A 21,559-nucleotide genomic window follows, 5' to 3' on the forward strand; every position below is an offset into this window, starting at 1 on the left:
CTTTTTCCACCTCTAAGGCAAACCAAACCAGCCAGACAAAAAGGACTTCGGTTTCACCCCACTGGCTAACCACACAAGCAATTTCCTTAGACACTCCAGTCTCCCAGTATCACCACCAGTCCCACTCGTCCTGGGAATGAATGGTTATGAAAACCAACACCCCAGTAAAAGAAAAAGGTTCTCTCGATCCCAAAGGACCAAGCCCCAGACCCAGGTCAATATATACATCAGATCTTACCCCAAATCACGCTGTTGCCAATCCTTTAGAATCTAAAATCTAAAGGTTTATTCATAAAAGGAAAAAGATAGAGATGAGAGCTAAAATTGGTTAAATGGAATCAATTACATACAGTAATGGCAAAATTCTTAGTTCAGGCTTGTAGCAGTGATGGAGTAAACTGCAGGTTTAAATCAAGTCTCTGGAATACATCCCCAGCTGGGATGGTCATTCAGTCCTTTGTGCAGAGCTTCAGTTTGTAGCAAAGTCCCTCCAGAGCTAAGAAGCAGGATTGAAGACAAGATGGAGAATAGGCACCCGCCTTATATAGGCACTTCCAGGTGTAAGAACACTTATTTGCTCTTATTGTGGAAAATTACAATAAAATGGAGTTTGCAGTCACATGGGCCAGTTTCTGCACATCCTGCTGTGTCACAAGGCATCACATCCTGCCTCCTCTCAATGTGTTAATTGTGTAGCTCATGGTCGTTAATGGGCCATCAAGCAGGCTAAGCAGAATTAACACCCACTTGTCTGGGATTTTTCCCAGTAACACAGCACAAGTTTGAAATATAGACAGTATAGAGCCAATACTTATAACTTCAACTACAAAATAATACAGACATACAGACAGCATAATCATAACCAGTAACTCATAACTTGGTCTTAGACACCTTATATGACCCCCTTTACATAAGATCTGGTGCCACTACAGGACCTTGGTTGCAACCCATGTTCTATATGGTCCCAGTTTATATCAATAACGTCACACCCATCTCCAGCCAAGGTCATCTCTGATGCTTCAGAGGAAAGAGACAAAAAAAAAGCATAATATATTTGGGGGGAGGAGGAGAGAATATCCCTTCTGACCATGTGGCCAGCTGAAGCCTTGAAGAATGAGTTTTAGGAACATAAAAGCGAACTCCATGGCTGTCCTGCCCCTTATTACCACAAGCAAACCCATAACACAATCCCACTCAAATTTGTCCAGCTCTCTCAAAACTAATTAGGTTGTCCCCGTGTCCCTCAACTCCAACTACGATGCTACTCCAGAACCTCACTCCTCTGATGGTTAGAAACCTCAATTTCTAGCCCAAATTTATTCATGGCCAGTTTATACCCATTTGTTCACATGCCAACATTGTCCTTTACCTTAAATACCTCTTCACTTTGTGGTGTTTACCCTACTTATGTATTTATACAAAGTAATAACCCCTCTCAGTCTTCTTTCTGCTATGCTAAAGAAGCCAAGCTCTTCCAGTCACCTCTCATAAGCTAGTCCTCCACTTCCCAGTCACTCTAAATTCAGTGCCTTGCATGGTGATAGGTTACAGAGGGGTAGCCATGTTAGTCTGTATCAGAAAAAAACAACGGATCTGATGAAGTGGGTTATAGCCCATGAAAGCTTATGCCCAAATAAATCTGTTAGTCTCAAAGATATCACAAGGATTCCTTGGTGTTTTTCCAGTCACTCTAGTATGTCTTCTCTAACACTTCTCCCAGTTTGATTTCATCTTTCTGCATTATGGGAGACCAGAATGATACACAGTCCTCCAACTGAGGCCTTACAAGGATCTTGTACAATAATATTAATACTTCTCTCTCTACACTGAAAACACCTCACCTCACCTATACCCTAAGATTGTGTTTGCCTTTTTCCACAACTACAGCACATCGGCAAGTCAGTCATCTTGTGATCAACCCACATGCCCAGGTCTCTGTTCCTCCATTGTTTCTGACTGATAAGCTCCCAGCTTGTAGCAGAAGTTATTATTAGACTGTAAGTGCACTTCATATTATTGAATTATATGACATTTCCATTACTCCAGTTTTCAAATCTTGGTGATCCAAATCTTCCTGCAGAATATTCCCATCTTCCTTCTCTGTTAAGAATTCCTCCCAATTTTGTATCACCCATAAATTATCACACTTCTACTTTTTGTGCAAAAGTAATTCATAAAAATATTGAGTAAGTGTCATCCCTAAGCTGATCCTTGAAGACCTCCATTGGTAACCTCCCTCCATTCACCACAACCTGTTGCCTTTTTCCCTTTAGTCAGTTCCTTAACCATCTTAGAATTCTTGTACTAATCCGCATCTTCTCTAATTTAACTAATAAATTTCCATGTGATACTATGTGAAATGCTTTACTGAAGTCCATGCATAATAGATATACACTGCACTTCCCTTAGCTAAAAAAAAAAAAAAAAGCTATTTTCTCACAGAAGGAAATAAGATTTGTCTGGCGTTACATCCCCTTTTCTGTTTACCTCCAAGCATTTAATTATTCTATGCTTCACAATTTGTTCCAAAGTCTTGCATACTACTGAGGTTAGCCTAACAGCTCTGTAATTGCCCACATCACTTCTTCCTCCCTTTCTTAAACACTGGTACAATGTTTACCTATTCTCAAATCATACAGTACTGCCCCCGAATAGATAAATGTATTAGAATATCTTTGCTACTGTAATAGCAATCTCGTGTGTCAGATCTTTCAATATTCTGGGCTGGAAATAATCTGGTTCTCCCACTTTTGAGCACATTACACTGAGTTGTCCATCTGCCTCAGATATGGTCATTTCTGTTTTGATACACTGATTACCATCAGCTGTCCTGCCGTCATGCCCATGTTCTATATTATCATCCTAACTGAAAACCAAGGCAGACAGTTTTTATATAGTTGCTTTAAAGAAAGTTCCCAAACCCTTCAATCCAGCTGACTTGTTTAACTAAATTCTCTCTCTCTCTCTCTCTCTCTCTCTCAAAGTCTGCCCCTTTAAAATCAAAAACTAACTGACAACCTGATTTTGATAATCGTATCATTTAATTTAAACTGAACCAACTTGCAATCACTCAGTTCACGGTTATTTCTTATCACCAGCCCTTGTGTGATGTCCTCACTACTTACCAAAACCAATTCTACAATTCCAGCACCCCTTGTTAGCTCAGTGAAAGTCTGATGAAGGAAATCTGATGAAGGAAACTGTCATCTATCACATCCAGGTATATAAATGGGTCCTACCAATATTAGTAGCACTTATGCTCCAATTTGTATCTGGGAAGTTAAAGTCTTCCATCATGACTCAACCTGCAGTATTTATCTCTAATATTAGTAAGCTATCCATATCTGAGTCTGACCAAGAGGGTCTATAGTGGACCCCTAACACTATCCCCATAGAACCTCTTTTACAATCCTTCCCCCAAAGTGATTTTGATGCAAACAGAACACTTTGTCCATACCATCACTTCTAATTTCTTCACAGTTTATTGCACTATGGTAATACAACACTACCCCACCAACTTTGCCCAGTTTTTAACAACTGCCTGTGCAGTTTAATTGGATAACCTTTCACTTCCTGTGTCTAACTCATGTAGAGCTGCTATCTCTTCATAAACAGTTCTTCTGCCTCATTTTAGCAGTGGATGAATCAAGTCCTATTCAAAAGCACTTTGTGGAGACTGGATAACTGGTGCGCTAAATGTCTTTTTCCTCCATGGATCAAATTCTTTATCCCTATGTTTACAGATTGGGTTAACTGAGGTGCATACCCGAGGTAATATCGCCAATCAGCAACTGAGTCATGAGTAGAAATCAATAGTTTTGTTGTCCAGTCTTATGTTTTGTCCACTGGACTGCACTGCTTCCTTGTCGTTCTTTATATCTGAGAAATGGCATTTCCAGAACAAAAAGAGGTCGTTTGCAGTCATGTGGGGAGTGGGTAGGTTGTATGCTTGAAGTTCCTTTCAAGTCTTCTGCAAAATTTAATTGGCTCTTTGCAAGCTAGTGCATTATAGGAAAATGGGATCTGAAAAACATCTCTGTAGGCATTCATGCCTTTATTTGTCTGTAAAGTGCTACCTATGCTGCTGCACTGTCTAAACAGTGTAAACCTGTTCATTTATCACATGCAATCTGAACTGCTCAACAGTGTGATGCAGGCCCTATGCAGCTAAAGAGGATGAAGTGGTAGGGCCTGTGCTTTCATATAGAGGGGTACATTTTGAAAAGATGAATATTTGAAACAAAACATACAAGGCATTGAAAGCAAATGAAGCAGGAAGTAGAACGTTATTCTGATGGACTTAATTTTGTGCTGTCAAGGGTGGTTCTTGGGATGAGAGGGATAGAAAGAAAAGTTGTCATGATACCAAAGAAGCTGGGTGAATGACATGGTGTGCAAAAGAAGCTGCTGCATGTCTATCACACTTGTGTTCATTTGGGACAAAATGAATCAAGTAAGCAGCCCTTGGAAATCTCCATGCATGAATACAGAGGAAGAGGAAAGTCAGCTAAATGAAGATGTAGCAAGGGGTAAAGGAACACCAGAAGGTAAGAGTATGGAAACAAGGAGAAAGAAAGTACATATACTGCCTGGAGTAGCAGTAAGGTTTGTGTTAGTGAAAAGACTATACCCAATCCAGCTGGAAAACTGGGTGAGGTCTGAGGAAAATAACTGAAATGCTTGTACATGAATGCACAGAGTCTGGGCAATAAAATGGAGCAACTAGAACTACTGGTGCAAGAGGCCAAATCAGATGATATGAGGATTACAGAAATATTGTGGAATAGCACTCATGGATGGAATACAGGTATTAAAGGGCTCTTAAAATTGATTTCTTTACTCCACCTCCGATGAGGGGATTAGCGCTGAAATCGGCCTTGCAGGTCAAATTTGGGGTAGTGTGGATGCAATTCGACAGTATTGGCCTCTGGGAGCTATCCCAGAGGGCTCCATTGTGACCACTCTGGACAGCGCTCTCAACTCAGATGCACTGGACAGGGAGACAGGAAAAGTCCCACAAACTTTTGAATTTCATTTCCTGGTTGGCTAACGTGATGAGCTGATCAGCACAGGTGACCATGCAGAGCTCATCAGCAGAGGTGACCATGGAGTCCCAGAATTGCAAAAGAGCTCCAGCATGGACCAAACGGGAGGTACAGGATCTGATCACTGTATGGGGAGACAAATCCATGCTAGCTGAACTCTGTTCTAGTAAACAAAATGCCAAAACATTTGAAAAAATCTCCAAGGGCATGAAGGACAGAGGCTAACAAGGACTCGCAGCAGTGCCACGTGAAAATTAAAGCGCTCAGGCAAGCCTACCAAAAAACCAGAGAGGCAAACAGCTGTTCTGGGTCACAGCCTCAAACATACCACTTCTATGATGAGCTGCATGCCATTCTAGGGAGTGCAATCACTAGTACCCCAACTCTGTGCTTCGACTCCATCAATGGAGTAGGACACAACATGGAAGCGGGTTTTGGGGACAAGGAAGATGAGGAGGAGGAGGAGGAGGCTGAAGATAGCTCACAGCAAAGAAGCAGAGAAACCAGTTTCCCCAACAGCCAGGATCTGTTTCTCACCCTGGACCTAGAGCCAGTAATCCCTGAACCCACCCAAGCTGGGCTCCCGGACCCTGAAGGCGGAGAAGGGATCTCTGGTGAGTGTATCTTTGTAAATATTAGACATGGTTTAAAAGCAAGCATGTTTAATGATTAATTTGCCCTGGCATTCGTGGCCAGTATAGCTACCGGAAAAGTCTGTTAACATGTCTGGGGAAAGAGCAGAAATCCTCCAGGGACATCTCCATAAAGCTATCCTGGATGTACTCCCAAAGCCTTTGCAAAAGGTTTCTGGGAAGGGCAGCCTTATTCCATCAAAACTCTGGGGTTAGCAGGCCATTGATTTCGCGGAGTGGGCGGTGGGGAGCAAATGAATACAAAACAAATCTGGTTTATTTCTTGTTTTGGTCCACTCCATGTATCTTATATATCTTGGGCTGGCAGAGGACAATGCAGTACGACTGCTAGCCATCATCTCCTGGCTGCTCACCAGAAGACGGTGCAATACGACTGCCAGCAAGACTGAGACTTCAGGAGACAAAACTTAAAAAGGGAATGACCTGGCTGGGTCACTCCCATGTCTGCCGAGGCACCCTGACCAACCTCACCAAGGTTGGCTAAAAGAGCACCCAGGAATATGACGATGATGGCTACCAGTCGTAACGCACCATCTACTGCTAAAAGGCAATGAGCTGCTGCTGTGTACCAATGCAGTCCCACATATTCCAGCACCCAGGAGACAGATGGTGATGGAGAGCTAAGCAGGCTGCACGCTTGCCATGGTATGGCATCTGCACAGGTAACCCAGGAAAAAGGCACGAAACGATTGTCTGCCATTGCTTTCACGGAGGGAGGGAAGAGGAGGGCCTGACGACACGTACCCAGAAACACCTGCGATGTTTTTGCCCCATCAGGCACTGGGATCTCAACCCAGAATTCCAATGGGCAGCAGAGACTGCGGGGAACTGTGGGATAGCTACCCACAGCGCAACGCTCCGGAAGTCAACGCTAGCCTCGGTACTGTGGACACAGTCCACTGACTTAATGCACTTAGAGTATTTTGTGTGGGGACACACACAATCGACTGCATAAAAACAATTTCTAAAAACACGACTTTATAAATTCAACCTAATTTCATATTGTAGACATAATCCTTGTATTTTAGGGTAACATCTGAAAGGCCCAAATGACCACAAGCAGTCAATCTCAGCACTGTCATCTGAAAACAGCAGCAACATATTCCAACATACCTTACTCTACACAGAGTAATTGGCCCTATTTCTGAATATATATGTTTTACCTGGTGGGACTTTTGCACCAGGTGAAGTTATTTCTCCTTTCTGTGCCTGCAAGAATCAGGCAAGAACAGACGGTTGCCTCTCTCTTTGGCAGGTTGGAAAGCCATTCGTCTCCTAAGGAGAAGCCTCAAGAGGTTCACTTCACTAAACAACAGTAAAAATGGAGACTGTTCCACTTCTCAAGCTTCCCAGAGTACAAAGCGGCTCATCAAGTTTGAGAAGTTCAGGAAGATTTAAATTTCTGGCTGTCTCTCCAGCATAAAGCCACTTTTCCACCACAAGGGTCTGCTGTGTCACCATCCCAGCTGGGAATTCAATGTCTTCCCTAGATGGTGGGAAGAGAAGGACTAAGGGAACCCTCATTTATTACTGAACAGCATGTTCCATCTTAACTCTTCTTCATGGCTATGCAACAAGCCACACTGCCCTTTCATTTCCTCCAGAAAAGATTGGGTACATTCCCTTCAGAGTTGGATCAATCATCAGCGAACATGCCTCAAGAACAAGGTTTACTCACCCTACCTTGGTCTGCTATAACCAAACCCTTCCTGCAGCCCACATTTACCAAAGGCAGTTTGCCAAAGATGTATTTTCTAAGGCCTAACAAAGAATTCTACGAAGCTCCTACATAGAGCACTCTTGGCCTGATGTACATGCTGTACTTGAAACTGCAGTACCATATGTTCATTTTCAGGATTGCAGGCCCAGAGATGAAAGCAAAGGGAAACAGAAGTCTACTGAAATGTCAGTATCTAATTGCTTAAGTATCTAATATTTGTTTACACACATAGCTGTGGCTTCAGTCCTGAAATTCCCACACACAACTCAGTGGCAGAATAAGTCATGGCATACAAATGAAAAAAACCATCAGGGAATCTTGCATGTGTTCAGATGGAATGTTCCCCTTTTGTAACCAGCAAGGACAAAGCCAGAAGCCAATGCAAGCACTTGCAGAGAATGATCAGTTATTTCAGCACCAGTGCACCCAATCCTAACCGCTTCATTATACAAATTTCAGCATGTGTCTGGCATTTTAACCAAACTGTCAGGACCAAAAGGCAAAACTACTGCCACCTCCATGGTCACAGAAACAGTCTTCTCAGTTAACCCTAGCCAATGACCTCCATTTATTTAAGATCTTCTTGCAGCCTGTGGCTAGAGTAACAAGACCCAGTTACAGTGTCTGAAAGACACTTGGGACCCAAGTCATCTGCTCATTATAAAAAAGTGTTTCATTGTGGTCTGCCAGTGGCACGAGACCAGGGAGCTTTATACAAGGTGTCTTACTAGCAAGAGCTTTAGCAACAGGAAGCTCTTGGGAAGGAATGAGATTTAGTGAACAGAGCAGAGGACTTCTAGTCCTACCTCCTGCCTTAACTGACCTTTGGCAGACATCAGCCTCACCTTCCCCAGCTGTAATGCAAGTCATATAACCACAGAGACGCTGTGATACTTGAGAGATGCATCTCTCTCTATAATGAAGAATTAAGCCTCCTATTGCAAGCCCATTTTTGATCCCTCTACCAAAACTGAACCGACCCACTTGAAATTTCTCATGTCACATCTTAGTCCAGGGTAAAGTTCCTTCCTGAAAGGCTAAGGACAAACTGGACAAGTTTTGGAAATACTGTACATCTACAACACTTTGAAATCCTCTGATGAGAAGGTTTTAATCAGAGTACAAAGCACTTAAGTTACTGTATTGTGGCCTGTTCCACCTCCGACTTATAACACTTCAGAACTCTGTTCCAGAACACCTCAAGTCCTTTGAGATTTGAAACTTCAGGGAGATATTTCTTGGCACTGCAAGAGTGGTGAGAGATTGACAACAAAGCAATATCAAAAGAATATTTTCCAACTAGTACTTTTTTGTACATTGTGGAGCCCGCACTTGACTAATAAGTCACAGACATTTTGAATTTCTGCCTATGTAAACATTTAAGGTACTTGTATTCAGAGGTCATGAGAAACAGGGCAAGTACCATTCAATATTCTGTGCCATAGGTATTGCCAATTGAAAGCAGAGCAGCTGAACTTGATTCATAAATTGCTTCAATATCACTTTCAATACTTCAGTGTAGCATCAGAACACTTTCCTTTACCCTGTGCTAAGAAACCATCTTTCAATAAGCCTGAAGATACCAGGGTCCTGCCCTTCGCATTGCAGAAAACCTTGGACTACAGACACCTAGAAACAGGGTAATCTGTCAGTTTCCTCTCCCAACAAGGTTTTATAATACAGGGAGAAGACACTAGTAGTCACATGATCCTCATGTGAGCTCAAAATGTGTGTTCAATGCTGTACAAATAGTACAGAGGGTTGACGATCTAAGCAGAAAAGACACAAAGGAAGAATTATCCCCAGGTTAAAGAACTATCCCATTTACAGATTAGATGCACTCACTGAAGCACTGATTAAGTGACTTCTCTATAGTCACAAGGCGAGTCCGTGACAGGGCCAGAAACTGAACCCAGACCTCAAGTTCCAGCGGCAACCACAAGCTCATGCTTAACATAAAACTACATTGATCAGTGAGCAAACAGAATGCTGCAAAGCTAAATTAAGAACCCACCCAGATACAAACCTCTTTTAAAAAACCCTACTCTCTTGCAGCCTTCCTGAACTGTAAAAAAAAGGTGCTTTCAAGTAAACAATTCACAGGGGAAGTGTGTCAGCTGGGGGACTGCATATCAGTGAACACCTAATACCTGTGGCAATACTAGTACCCAGAACTGCTCAGAGTATTATTACTAATAGACGCCTGTCCTACTTAACAACTGTTTGCTAGACAGGGTGTGGAATACTCCACAGTTCAACTGAGTGAGAGGCTACTGTTAAACTAGCAGTGCCAAGCAAGAACTGTCCAGGGAAAGCCCTGTCATGTTTCTGTTATAAAGCTTTTTTATGAGCTAACTATGTGCTCAGAACAGCTTCCTTTTTTTGAAGGGGGAGTAGTTTTGTTGATTGTTCCCTCCTCCCCACACACAGCGCTCTGAAAACTTGGACCTTGGAGTCTAGAAGAGAGCAGCAGCCTAGTCTCAGGGGAGATATTGCAATACTTACACTGCACCATAAATCTTAACAATCCATACTGGATACCACTGCACCTACGAATAGGGGGGCAATCTCAAAGTTAAAATCCTATCCTAACTACAGATGGAGCAGAATCTTATCCAGATCCTGTGCCCACAAACAGGTTTTAAGGCCACTGCCTAATCAGTTTGACACAGGTCAGATTCCAAACTGTTTTCAGAAAATGGCCTGAAATCTGTAGAGTCTTGCTCAGTTAGAGGTCTCTGACATTTTAAAACATGTTCGGCCCCATTCACACTGGCCAACTAATAGTGCAAAACCAGTTTGAGAGGAGAGCCACATTTAAACAATGCAAATGCTTTTCTAACATGGTACAATTTACAGTGACAAGTCCAAACTTCCTTGTCTCTTGACAGAAGCCAGAGGACCTACGTTGTTTGGTTGTTGTAAGAAGTTACATGAATATATTAAGCAATATTGTTTTGATTGTACAGTATAAGCATTTCATTTTTTTTCAGGAAGTATGAGGATATTAAACATCTAACAAATTGCCCTAACAGGTTTACCCATTCCCTTGACCTATCTTAAATGGATATCATCTTGAGAGACTGTTAGCTTCAAAAAAGTGAATTAAAACCAAATTAAGGTCCTATACATGCTCTCGACTCTCACCTGCCTCTGTCATTTTCATAACCACCTTTTCTTATTTCAGATACTCTTCTCTTCTATTTGTGTGATTGACAAGGACCGACTATGCAGGAGAAAGTGCTATCATAAGCTAAAAAGGAACTGAAAAGAATAAGGACAAGCACTTTTCTCTAATTTCTTCCAGTTCCTTTTAGGCGTCATTTATAGCTGTAAAAGGCAAATATAATTTTGGCAGAAATATTTATGCAGAATATGCCCCTTGCTCTCTATGGGCCTTTGAATCCTACTCATTTAGTGACAAAAAGTGCTAACGCTCATTAGCCACACAGAGACAAATCAGCTGAGTGAGCTGAGTCTAGTCTAACTCATGTTATCAGCTGAATTATCAAGCAAGTGTGATTAATATGTGATATTTATTTCTAGGGACAGTGTAATGGACAAAAAAATCTCAATTAGATTTTCAGATCATAGGCAACCATTGCAGCACTAGGAGTTAGCCATGTTTTGCCTGGTAAATTAAATGAGAATAAAAATACCAGACACTTTTCTGCCAGTAACTGCATGTGGACTGTCTAAAGTTGTTTTGAATGTTTAACCATTATGCTGTCTCGTATGTTATTTCCTAAACCAAAGGAAACTTGCTAGTAATATTACTGAAAATTGAGTGAAACACACTTGCTGCGGCTTATGTGAAGCAGCAACTGAGTCCTTTCCCTCAACACACATGCAAGAAAGCTCTTAATTTACAACAGAAGTTTCTCCTTTATATCAGTTTACAGTCCACAGCTCAAAACAGCCTCAGTTTTCCCCTCTGCCAACCAACATTCACAGCCACTTGACACCAGCAGACCAAAATGAAAAGGCTTATTCTGAAGGTTCTGGCTGAGAAGCAATACCCCATTACTGTTACAAGCCTCGCTAAAACTTTTTGAATACTACTCAAGATATTTTAGACCACAAGATCATTTCACTGCTTCCTGCTTCAGAATTTTCCAATGAAGATGAAAAGAAAGTTGTAAGCAGAAGTATCCTGCTCAAGTCAGCCACTGACTTGTTTGATTCGCAAGGCATTTGTATTCCTTGGACTTTCTTTTACTTACATAAGTAGTAAACTATGCTGGTTTAAGATTAGATGATCTCTGGACACTAACTGGTCAGCAAGAAATGTTCATGTTACAAGAAAGACATGAGATATGTTTTGGAGCGGAAGAAGCAGCAACTATATAGTCAAGGAGCCTCAACGTATGCAGACCAGCAATCCTACAATTTGATCCATGCTTAGACTTCTGAGCCTGTGAGGAACCCCACTGGCTTCATGTTGCACAATCAGGATCTGAAAATGGGACTTGGCTCTAAACCTACACAAAACATGACTAAACTTTGTCTACAGTTGGCCCCTTTTTAGCAGTCTCAGCAACAGACAATGGCTGCACTGAACGTGCAGACTGAACTCCCTTTCCTGTCCCGTAGTTCTTTTTGAACAGAATTGTACTGCTACTGTCTACGCTCTACCTTTAAACAGAGAATTCAGCCTTCAGGTCTGTCCAGGTGGCAGTTTAAACAAGCACAAATCACATTTTAAAACTGAAAAGCTGCTGTGTGTTTTGTTATTTCTTGCCACTTCAGAGCTTAGGGCTAGAAAGTCACTAAAACTGACAACTGCACAGGTAATCTCCACATCACCTGGTTTGGTGTGATCCTGCTTTTCCCCTCTCTCCTCCCCTTCATACTGAGAGCTAGCATGTGCCTACCACCATCCACTGGAAACACAGAGGTAAAGAACACTGAAAATTCAAGTTATGTCTCTTGTACGGCTCTCCTTGTGATTTCAGCATGCCTTTAGTGCAGAGTTAACCTACTCAAATGTGCTTGCCTCAGCAGGCAGATGAAGAACGTCTTCTGTGTTACATAAAGCACTCTGGGATCAGAGGCACCAGATCAATATCTAAAATAGTGGATATTATGGAAGTAGAGCCTGCCCCAGCACTCAGGAGACCTGGGTTCCATTCTTGGCTCTGCCAATGCCTGCTGGGGGACCTTTGGCAAGTCACAGCCTCATCTGTAAAATGGGGACAATGTAAAGAGCTCTGAGAACTACTGAAGCAAAGCCATGAAAGAGCTAGGTAGTGTTATTAATTTAGAAGCCCCTCCTAACCAAGGATTTGGAGCGGAGCCCGGAGCAGGCGCACGGAGCAGGAGGTTTTTGCCTGGAACTGAAGCTGAGCCAGAGCACAGCTCCAAAGCCCTGCTCCTAACTTCCACCTTTCTAGACATCTCACCTAAGCACTAGGCAGGGAACCCAGCCTCCTGCACCATGTCCACAAGCGTATATCTCCACTTATTCCTTAGAGTGCCCAAATTCATGCCCAGTTCTTTTAAGTCTCCTATTACTTCTTGTTTCTACTATTCAGAAGGTGATGCAGGACTCTCAACTAGATTTCTGGAATTCCCCCAGGAATCTTGTGTGAAGGAAGATTCCCAGATTGCTTATTTACAGACAGAATGCCCATTTCTAGATCCAGTATCTGAATGCTGGACAATCCTTTTCAAAAGAGTTAAACTGGGCATAACGCCCAGAATAGCCAGACATTCCCTCAAACAACACACTAAAAAGTAGTCCAAAAAGTAAGATGGTGGAAAAAGCAGAAACTGGTAAGTTATGTACAGACCTGAAGAGATGAGCTTGAATTCAGTTACAGCGAGAAACCATGGGAAATCTGTGGGCATGAAAAAGAACACTTACAGCCCTGTACCCAGAAAGAACTTCCAAAAGAGGATTGAGGATAACCCAGCTGATTTGAGACTCAAGGAAAAGATGGCTGCTACCCAAGAAAAAGAAAGCTTGTTTCATGCCTTCCCTGCCTCAAGAGTGCTTTGGCAAAAACACAGTGGGGGGAACTTATCCTTGTCCTTCCACAACTCAGAGCCCCACCCTGCATCAGAGAACAGCTGTGATGTTCCTCTATCATTTGTAATGCTCTGAGACCTGCAGGGCAAAAGCCCCCAACATGCAGCCTGCATGCTCCTAACTTGATCCCCCAGCAACCCTTATTTTTACTAGAGAAAAAGGTCCAGATGCTACACACCCCACTATCTGCCTTGCACCACTCCATCTTACAGCAGCTTTCTCCAACCCAAAACGATGGGTACAATTTTCAGAAGCACACAAGTGACCTAGGACTTGGAAGGTCCTACCTTATCCAATGCCTGATTTTGCCCTGATTATCCACTACTAGGAAGTCACATTTGGCGCTTCAATAAGGCCACGTCCAGACTAGGTATTAAAATCGATTTTAGATACACAACTTCAGCTACGGGACTAACGTAGCTGAAGTCGAATTTCTAAAATCGAGGTACTCACCCGTCTGGACGGCGCGGCATCTATGTCCGTGGCTCTCCGTGTCGATTCCGGAACTCCGTTCGGGTTGATGGAGTTCCGGAATCGATGTAAGCGCGCTCGGGGATCGATACATCGCGTCCAGACTAGACGCGATATATCGATCCCCAAGCAATCGATTTTAACCCGCCGATGCCGCGGGTAAGTCTGGACGTGGGCTAACATGGGCTAGTCTGCCCCACCAACTCCTTCAGCATTGCTAATGTGGTCCTCAGCTAACCTTCAGTTGACCTCTTTCTAGTCTGAGTTCTCCTCAGTACCGTACATTACCACTCAAACATGACTTTAAGTCCCTATTCTAAACAAATACGAACTAAGGAGCCATAAAATATTTAGCACTACAAGTGTCTATTGTTCTTTAACTACTCCCTGCTCTTTGCACTCATGATAAAGACCATTACCAACCCCCAACTGTGGTACTCAGACCTCTCCCCCATTGAGTCACTTCCCTGGGCATGCTTTTATGTTATCTTTAAAGTTAAATTCCCCTCTAGGCATACCTCCAGCTCTTATTTGTTTTAATCCAGAAAATATATCTTAGTACAACAAACTCAGGGTACCATGAGAAAACATTAAAGAACGGCTCCTTCAACTGTAAATGTAAAAAAAAGTATACACAGTTACTCTTGAACTGATTGTCAGACACCTGCTACTTTGTGATTTACCCTATAGCCTTCCCTAGAATTAATACAATATTTTTCACTGCCCAAGCGATCTCCTGCCACCCCCACTTATCTGCCACCTCTTCATCTGCCTCCTTCAGTTTTATACCAAGGGCAAGGCTGACACATTTTGTTTTGTGTTGCTATTTTTCACACTCTTGTAGTTGTTTTAAGGGGAGCACCGCAAGCCACATTAGAGTGAAATGTAATTGAGGACATGGCTGGTGTAGAGCACTTATTAAACAACCTCCCTGCCCCCAGGAAACAGAGAGTAGTCACAGACTGCACTTCATGGAGATGCTCCTGAAGGATTATAAACATTGAGAAGAATGAACAAGTCAGCAGTCATTCAAGTCTTAGTGGCAAGGACACAAGTTAATTTCATAGGCTAGAGTGAAAAGAGACCACAACAGAAAGAGGATGACAGACAGACAGACACAAACACAGGGAAGACTTCACCCAATCCCTCTGATGCTTTAAGGCCTCTTGGACACTCAGTCTTGGTATTTGGAAAAAATCAATCCCATCTGTAATGCTAGGGATCCCATTCATTCCCCTTCATGCAGCAACAACGAGAGATGGAGTGTGCCTACTGCTATGAAGATGACAAAACTCCACAGGTCAGAGCTCCTATATCACCATCAATTTTTTGAAAACTAAAGGACCTTCAAGCAGTTTTGCTATAGTCATGTCAGTCCCAGGATATGAAAAGGAAGTGTCACACATAAAACCAAGTGAGCCCCTCAAGTCACAAACTAAGTTCATTGTGCAAAATCAAATCTATTTTGGACATTTGCTCAATTTATCCCAACTCCACTCTGAACAATTCTTATGTCTCCTATTGCAGGTAAATTTAGTAACTGCTCTTCATAAGGACATTGTGTAACCATAAAATTATCACACAAGTTTCCTGCTTGGATCCATCTAACCCAAAGCAAACATTCAAAAAGGTAAATTAACAGGATACTAGAAGTGATCAAGGACATTTCTAAAATACTGTCAATCCCCAATCTCACATTTCATATTAAATTCAGCTTTCAGCATACAGGACAAAGAGCAGAACCTGAGTTGCTGAACTACTTCCAGGTGTACTGTGCAAACGCATATAAAAGCCTCATCCACATTACGGTTTGGGACCATGTACCCCCCAGACTTCCAGCATGGATGAGAGCCTACAAGCTCCATCACAAGTCATTATGCACGAGTTCTTCCACTAAATTCAATGGGACTACTCATGTTTAAGTGTTTGCAGGATTGGGGCTTGTGTCTCAAACATGCTCAAAAGTCTGGCTAGAAGCTGGCCTTCTGGGGGACTTGGGAAAGCTCTGAAGAGGAAAAGGGTGTCTATAATAATTTTTCTGTTAGCATGGTCATTTTTAGATAAATCGTGAATACATGGGAGCAAACAGTTTGCTCAACAGCAGTTTGACACTTGTTAGTTGTCACCATTCATGCTCCAACGTGCACATGTCTGAGCATCTGAGGCTGCACATCCACAGCAAGCTAGCACATCAGGTGTCAAACACTGCCTCCCCATCCTGTATAACGCAAGCCATCATCCTACCGACAGACAGGGTCATCATAATCATCGCACGTTGAAAAGAAGTGTGGTCAAGCGGCTGCAGCTAGAACAAGGGATTGATGATACTTTTGTGGTATACATTTAACAGAGGGGATCCTGTGCACATATTTGCCCACACATCTATCTCCTAACGTAGACAGGTCCAAAGCATTTGAATGCTTTCTAACCCAGAACGGAAGCAGCAAATGTCAATTATTTTCCCTCTATGTTTTGTATATTAAAGTTTGACCCAAGCAAACATACAACATTTACACTTTGTGGGGAGAAATCAAACATTTACAGCAGGCAAACAAACTTCCTTTGCTTTTCATGAACTCATCTCACTGACTCCCTGCTGTTCATCTCAATGGGTATCTTGATATGGCATTACCACTAACAATTATCCATAAGGTAAAACAGGGAAAGAACAGGTTAAAGAATATTTAGGCAAGTTAAAGATATTCAAGTCAGCAGGGCCTGATGAAATTCATCCTAAAGTTCTTAACGAACTAGCTGAAGCAATCTCGGAACCATAAGCAATTATCTTTGAGAACTCATGGAGGACAGATGAGGTTCCAGAGGACTGGAGAACAGCAAACAGTACCTATCTTTAAAACAGGGAACAAAGAGAACCTAGGGAATTATAGACCTATCATCCTAACTTCAATGCTTGTAAAGACATTGGAACAAGTTATTAAACAAGCAATCTGTAAGCACTTTGAGGATAAACAGGGTTACAAGGAACAGTCAGCATGGATTTGTCAAGAATAAATCATGACAAACCAAACTAACTTCCTTCTTGGACAGGGGTTGCTGGCCTAAGGTTTTTATTTATTTATTTTGCGGCCCGGGGGGCGCGGGGGGGGAACAGTTCACATGAAATACCTTGATTTTATCAAGGCTTTTGACACAGTCCCACATGACATTCTCATAAAGGGAAATGTAACCTAGTTGAAGTTACTATAAGGTGAGTGCACAACTGGTTGAAAGACCATACCCAAAGAGTACTTATCAGCGGTTCACTGTCCAACTGGGAGGACATATCTAATGAAGTCATAAGAATGGCCATATTGGGTCAGACCAAAGGTCCATCTAGCCCAGTATCCTGTCTTCCAACAGAGACCAATGCCAGGTCCTACAGAGGTCAGTCCTTGATCTAGTACTATTCAATATTTTCATTAATAACTTGGATAACAGAGTATCAGAGGGGTAGCCATGTTAGTCTGGATCTGTAAAAGCAGCAAAGAGTCCTGTGGCACCTTATAGACTAACAAACATATCGAAGCATGAGCTTTCATGGGTGAGCACCCACTTCATTGGATGCATGTACACCCATGAAAGCTCATGATCCAATGTGTCTGTTAGTCTATAACAGGGGTACGCAACCTATGGCATGCGTGCCGAAGGCAGCACTTGAGCTGATTTTCAGTGGCACTCACACTGCCCGGGTCCTGGCCACTGGTCTGGGGGACTCTGCACTTAAATTTTAAATGAAGCTTCTTAAACATTTTAAAAACCTTATTTACTTTACATACAACAATAGTTTAATTATATATTATAGACTTACAGAAAGAGACCTTCTAAAAATATTAAAATGTATTACCAGCACGCAAAACCTTAAATTAGAGCGAATAAATGGAGACTTGGCACAGCACTTCTGAGAGGTTGCCGACCCCTGGTCTATAAGGTGCCGTAGGACTCTCTGGTGCTTTTGGATAACAGAGTGAAGAATATGCTTATAAAATCTGCAGACAACATGATAGTGGGAGGGGTTACAAGCACTTTGGAGGAGAGAATTAGAATTCAAAATGAGCTTGATAAATTAGAGAATTTTTCTTAAATCAACAAGATGAAATTCTATAAAGACAAGCACAAAGCACTTCACTTAGGAAGGAAAACACAAATGCAAATCTACAAAATGGGGAATGACTGGCTAAGTGGTAATACTGCTGAAACCAACCTAGGGGTTACAGTGGATCACAAATTGAATATAACAATGTGATGCAGCTGTGGAAAAGACTAATACCATCCTGAGGTGTATTAACAGGACTGTTGTAAGTAAGAAAGGAGCTAATTGTCCCACTCTTCTCAGCATGGGTGAGGCCCCAGCTGGAGTGCTGCTTCCAATTTTTGGCATCACAATTTAGGAAAGAGGTGGCCAAATTAGAGTGTGTCCCAGAGAAGAGCAATGAAAGTGATAAAAGGCTTAGACAACCTGACTTATGAGGAAAGGTTTAAGAAATGGGCATGTTTAGTCTTGAGAAAAAAAGACCAAGGCAAGGACCTGATAACAGCCTTCAAAATACGTTAAAGGCTGTTATAAAAAGAATGGGCATCAGTTGTTCTCTTTGTCCACTGAAGGTAGGACAAGGCATAATGGGCTTAATCTGCAGCAAGAGAGATTTATGTTCAATATTAGGAAAAACTATTAGGATAGTTAAACTCTGGAATAGTTTCCCAAGGGAGATTCCAGAACCCCCATCATTGGAGGTTTCTAAGAACAGGTTGGACCAACACCTGTCAGAAGTGGTCCAAGTTTACTTGGTCCTGCCTGAGCCCACAAACCTAGACTTGACCTCTTGAGGTTCCTTCCCTGCCCTGCATGTCTATTCGCCATTGTAGAGTGGAAGACACCTCAAATTTAGCCACAGATATCTAAGAAAGATCCTCCCTACCTCAGAAAGATGCCACCAAGTGAAACCAAAGCAAATGTAGCCCTGAACTCTCAGACCATTCTCCTCCAGCTCAAACAGCCAGAGGGAAAGGATACTAGGGAACAGGATCCGCAGCATTTTCCAACAGCGGGACTGGAACCGCATGGAAGGAAAACTGCAAAGAGCTGCACCTTGAGAAATGCAATGGCCATTTGGGAGTTGCTTACACTAAAGAAAGGAAAAGAAAAGCAGCTACACAAAGAGCTGAAAGCTGCAAAGCAAGGTAAATTACACATCACAGATCATTCAGAGCCAGGGCAAAGAACCATGGCCCCTAGCATAACTGATCCCCAGTCCTGACTGGGAACTAATTTAATACAAGTATTTAAACAGCAACATGACTGAAAGCCGCCGAAATTATAGGGGGGAGAAGGCATGCCCAGCCCGGCTGGGGAGTGAAGGTACAATCAGAGACAGGGAGGGAGTTTTCCTAAGCATCCCAGCCCCCGACTTCCCAACCCACCTGCAATGGCCCCCACTCTGCCCCTAGCAGCCTGCGAACCAGCCTCACCAGCTCCAAGCGCTGAACTCCTCCAACCCGCCCAGAGGTATTCCCGGCTCCCCACGGTACCCTGGCAACCACCCCACACAGACCCCCGGGCTCGGCTCCAGCACCCCTCCCCCCACCAAGCATTCGGCCGCCTGGAGTGGCCCAGCAGCCTGCCCCTCGAGCCCCCGCCCCGCCGCCGACCCCCACCCCGTGGGACCCCGCCCGGGGAAGGGGCTGAGGCGGACGCTGCCGTCCGGAGCGGGACCCACCTGAGCAGGCTGGAGAGCGGGTGCCCCCCACCGCCGCCGCTCCCGGAGCCGCCGCTGCCGCCCCCCGAGCCGAAGCCCGAGCTGAGGCGCTTGCCCGAGAGCAGCTTCTCCACGGCGGGCAGGTTACCGGTGCGGGCGGCCTCCAGCAGCTCCTGCTCCTTCCCCATGGCCCGGCCCCGCCGGCCGGGGCCCCGCACTCCCCGGCTGCCGGCACCCGTGAGCTGCCGCCACCTACCCCCCACCTAGCGCCGCCAGCGCCCGCCCCGGCGCGTCCTTCCGGGGCAGGGCCACGCCGGCCCCACCCCCCGCAGCAGGAAGCTCCGCCCACACAAGGGGAACCGAGAAAGGCTCCCGCCCCGCAGGGGGCGAGACGTGGAGAGGCTCCTCCCCCACAGGGGGTGGCTCCAGGAGAGGCTCCGCCCACATAGTAAGGTGGCGAATACTATTCGGCATGGGGCAGGATCAATGTAACCTCGCCCCCAAATGGGAGGGGCAATACATAATCCCACCCCATGCCGGGGTGAGAGATGCTCCCCCTGTAGGGAGAAGCAGGGAATAACCCCAGGTTTAGAGGGAGTACCAGGGTATAGAGCCCAACCCAGAGCTGAGATGAAGGGAATAATGCCAGAGGGTGGGGGATACACAGGAGAAGTTACATGATATAACCCCAGCCCCCCCACTCCAGGAGAAGCAGGAATAATTCTACGCTCCTAGGAAGGGGGAAAATAAATAATACTGAGGTCCCACAACGGTGCCCATTATAATGCAGCACCACATACTGATTATCTTCTGCAAGGTTAAGGGAGAGTCAGATGCATTAGAGACCAAGCCAGCAGAGCTCATGAGACTGCACCTTGCAGATATACCACTGCCATGGCTCTGCAAGCACCATGTGGGCCTGTTTTACAATCTCACAAAGAGCAACTTGCTGTGTGAAATACACAAGGTCTACTTAGCCCTCCTTCTACAGAAGGGAAAAGGAGCAGTTTACCATGGAGTCTTTCAGATGAAGCCTCCAAAATCCTAAGGGCCTTTGTAGGTGTGATAATAAATGCATAAGTGCTTGTGAAAGTCAGTGTCTAACAAAGGAAACGTAGCAGTTACTAAGCATCTGCCATGCTAACCAAGGATAGCATCCAAAACCCCAATTCTTCTGCAGTAGTGACCTTGCCTGGTCCTCAAACTCACATGCCAGGGTTAGTGTCCAATGCATTGTTTTCCTGTCCCAGGGAATGCCTGATCCCCAGACCTCCTGCTTCATGACTGAAAGCTGGTACAAGGAGCCTGTGATGATATTTGCATATATTAATAAAAAGGGAAGAATAATGATCTGGTTCCATGTCCCATAAGGAATGAAGTTGAAGGAATGAGACTCTTAAACCATCTTCTAAGACTAATGTAAGGCACATCCTCCAGTGGTACATTAACACCTATGCCTCCTAGCCCACAAGAAGCATCATATATCAAGTATGACCCAAAATCAAATTAGTATCTTGCATATATGATATGATTTGGGAGAGCAAAAACCCACCACCAGGGTTGGTGCCTTGTTATCAGTCTTATCAGCAAAGACCAGAGACTAAGCACCCTTCCAAGCCCACTGGGCACCAATCCCTTCAACTCAGATTAGAAGGACAGCAGCAAGGTAACATGGGAAAAAAATAATATTGATGCTGCTCAGACTGTAGCTATTCTGCATATAAACAGAAACCTCCAGGGCAGTCAAGCCAGCACTTTTCACTAGCGCTAAAAAAAAATCATATATTTCCTTTTTAAAGGAACATGCTGCCTCATGTTTTTGAAACCTGATATTTCAGCTTCAGTGGAGAATCCTCAAGGCAGGCAGATGTTCTAATTACCTTGTTTTGTGTGATCTCAGCATATCTAGCTCACGGCTGTATGTAAACACCATTCAAACATTTAAG

The 21,559-nt window shown here is 43.8% G+C and overlaps 1 protein-coding gene across 6 annotated transcripts in view; it reads right to left on the reverse strand.

Moving 5' to 3' along the window:
* ANKS1A (ankyrin repeat and sterile alpha motif domain containing 1A) overlaps positions 1 to 19,825 on the reverse strand; it is a 172,848-nt gene extending 153,023 nt beyond the window's left edge. For all 6 annotated transcript variants that reach the window (XM_030561310.1, XM_030561317.1, XM_030561311.1 and 3 more), the window contains exon 1: positions 19,635 to 19,825. In XM_030561310.1, the coding sequence (XP_030417170.1) occupies positions 19,635 to 19,801 (167 nt within the window). In that variant the 5' untranslated portion in view covers positions 19,802 to 19,825. The remainder of the gene's footprint in view (positions 1 to 19,634) is intronic.
* Between the last annotated feature and the right edge of the window lie 1,734 nt (positions 19,826 to 21,559).

The sequence above is a fragment of the Gopherus evgoodei genome, chromosome 4 (assembly GCF_007399415.2).
Source record: "Gopherus evgoodei ecotype Sinaloan lineage chromosome 4, rGopEvg1_v1.p, whole genome shotgun sequence".
Lineage (NCBI taxonomy): Eukaryota > Metazoa > Chordata > Testudines > Testudinidae > Gopherus > Gopherus evgoodei.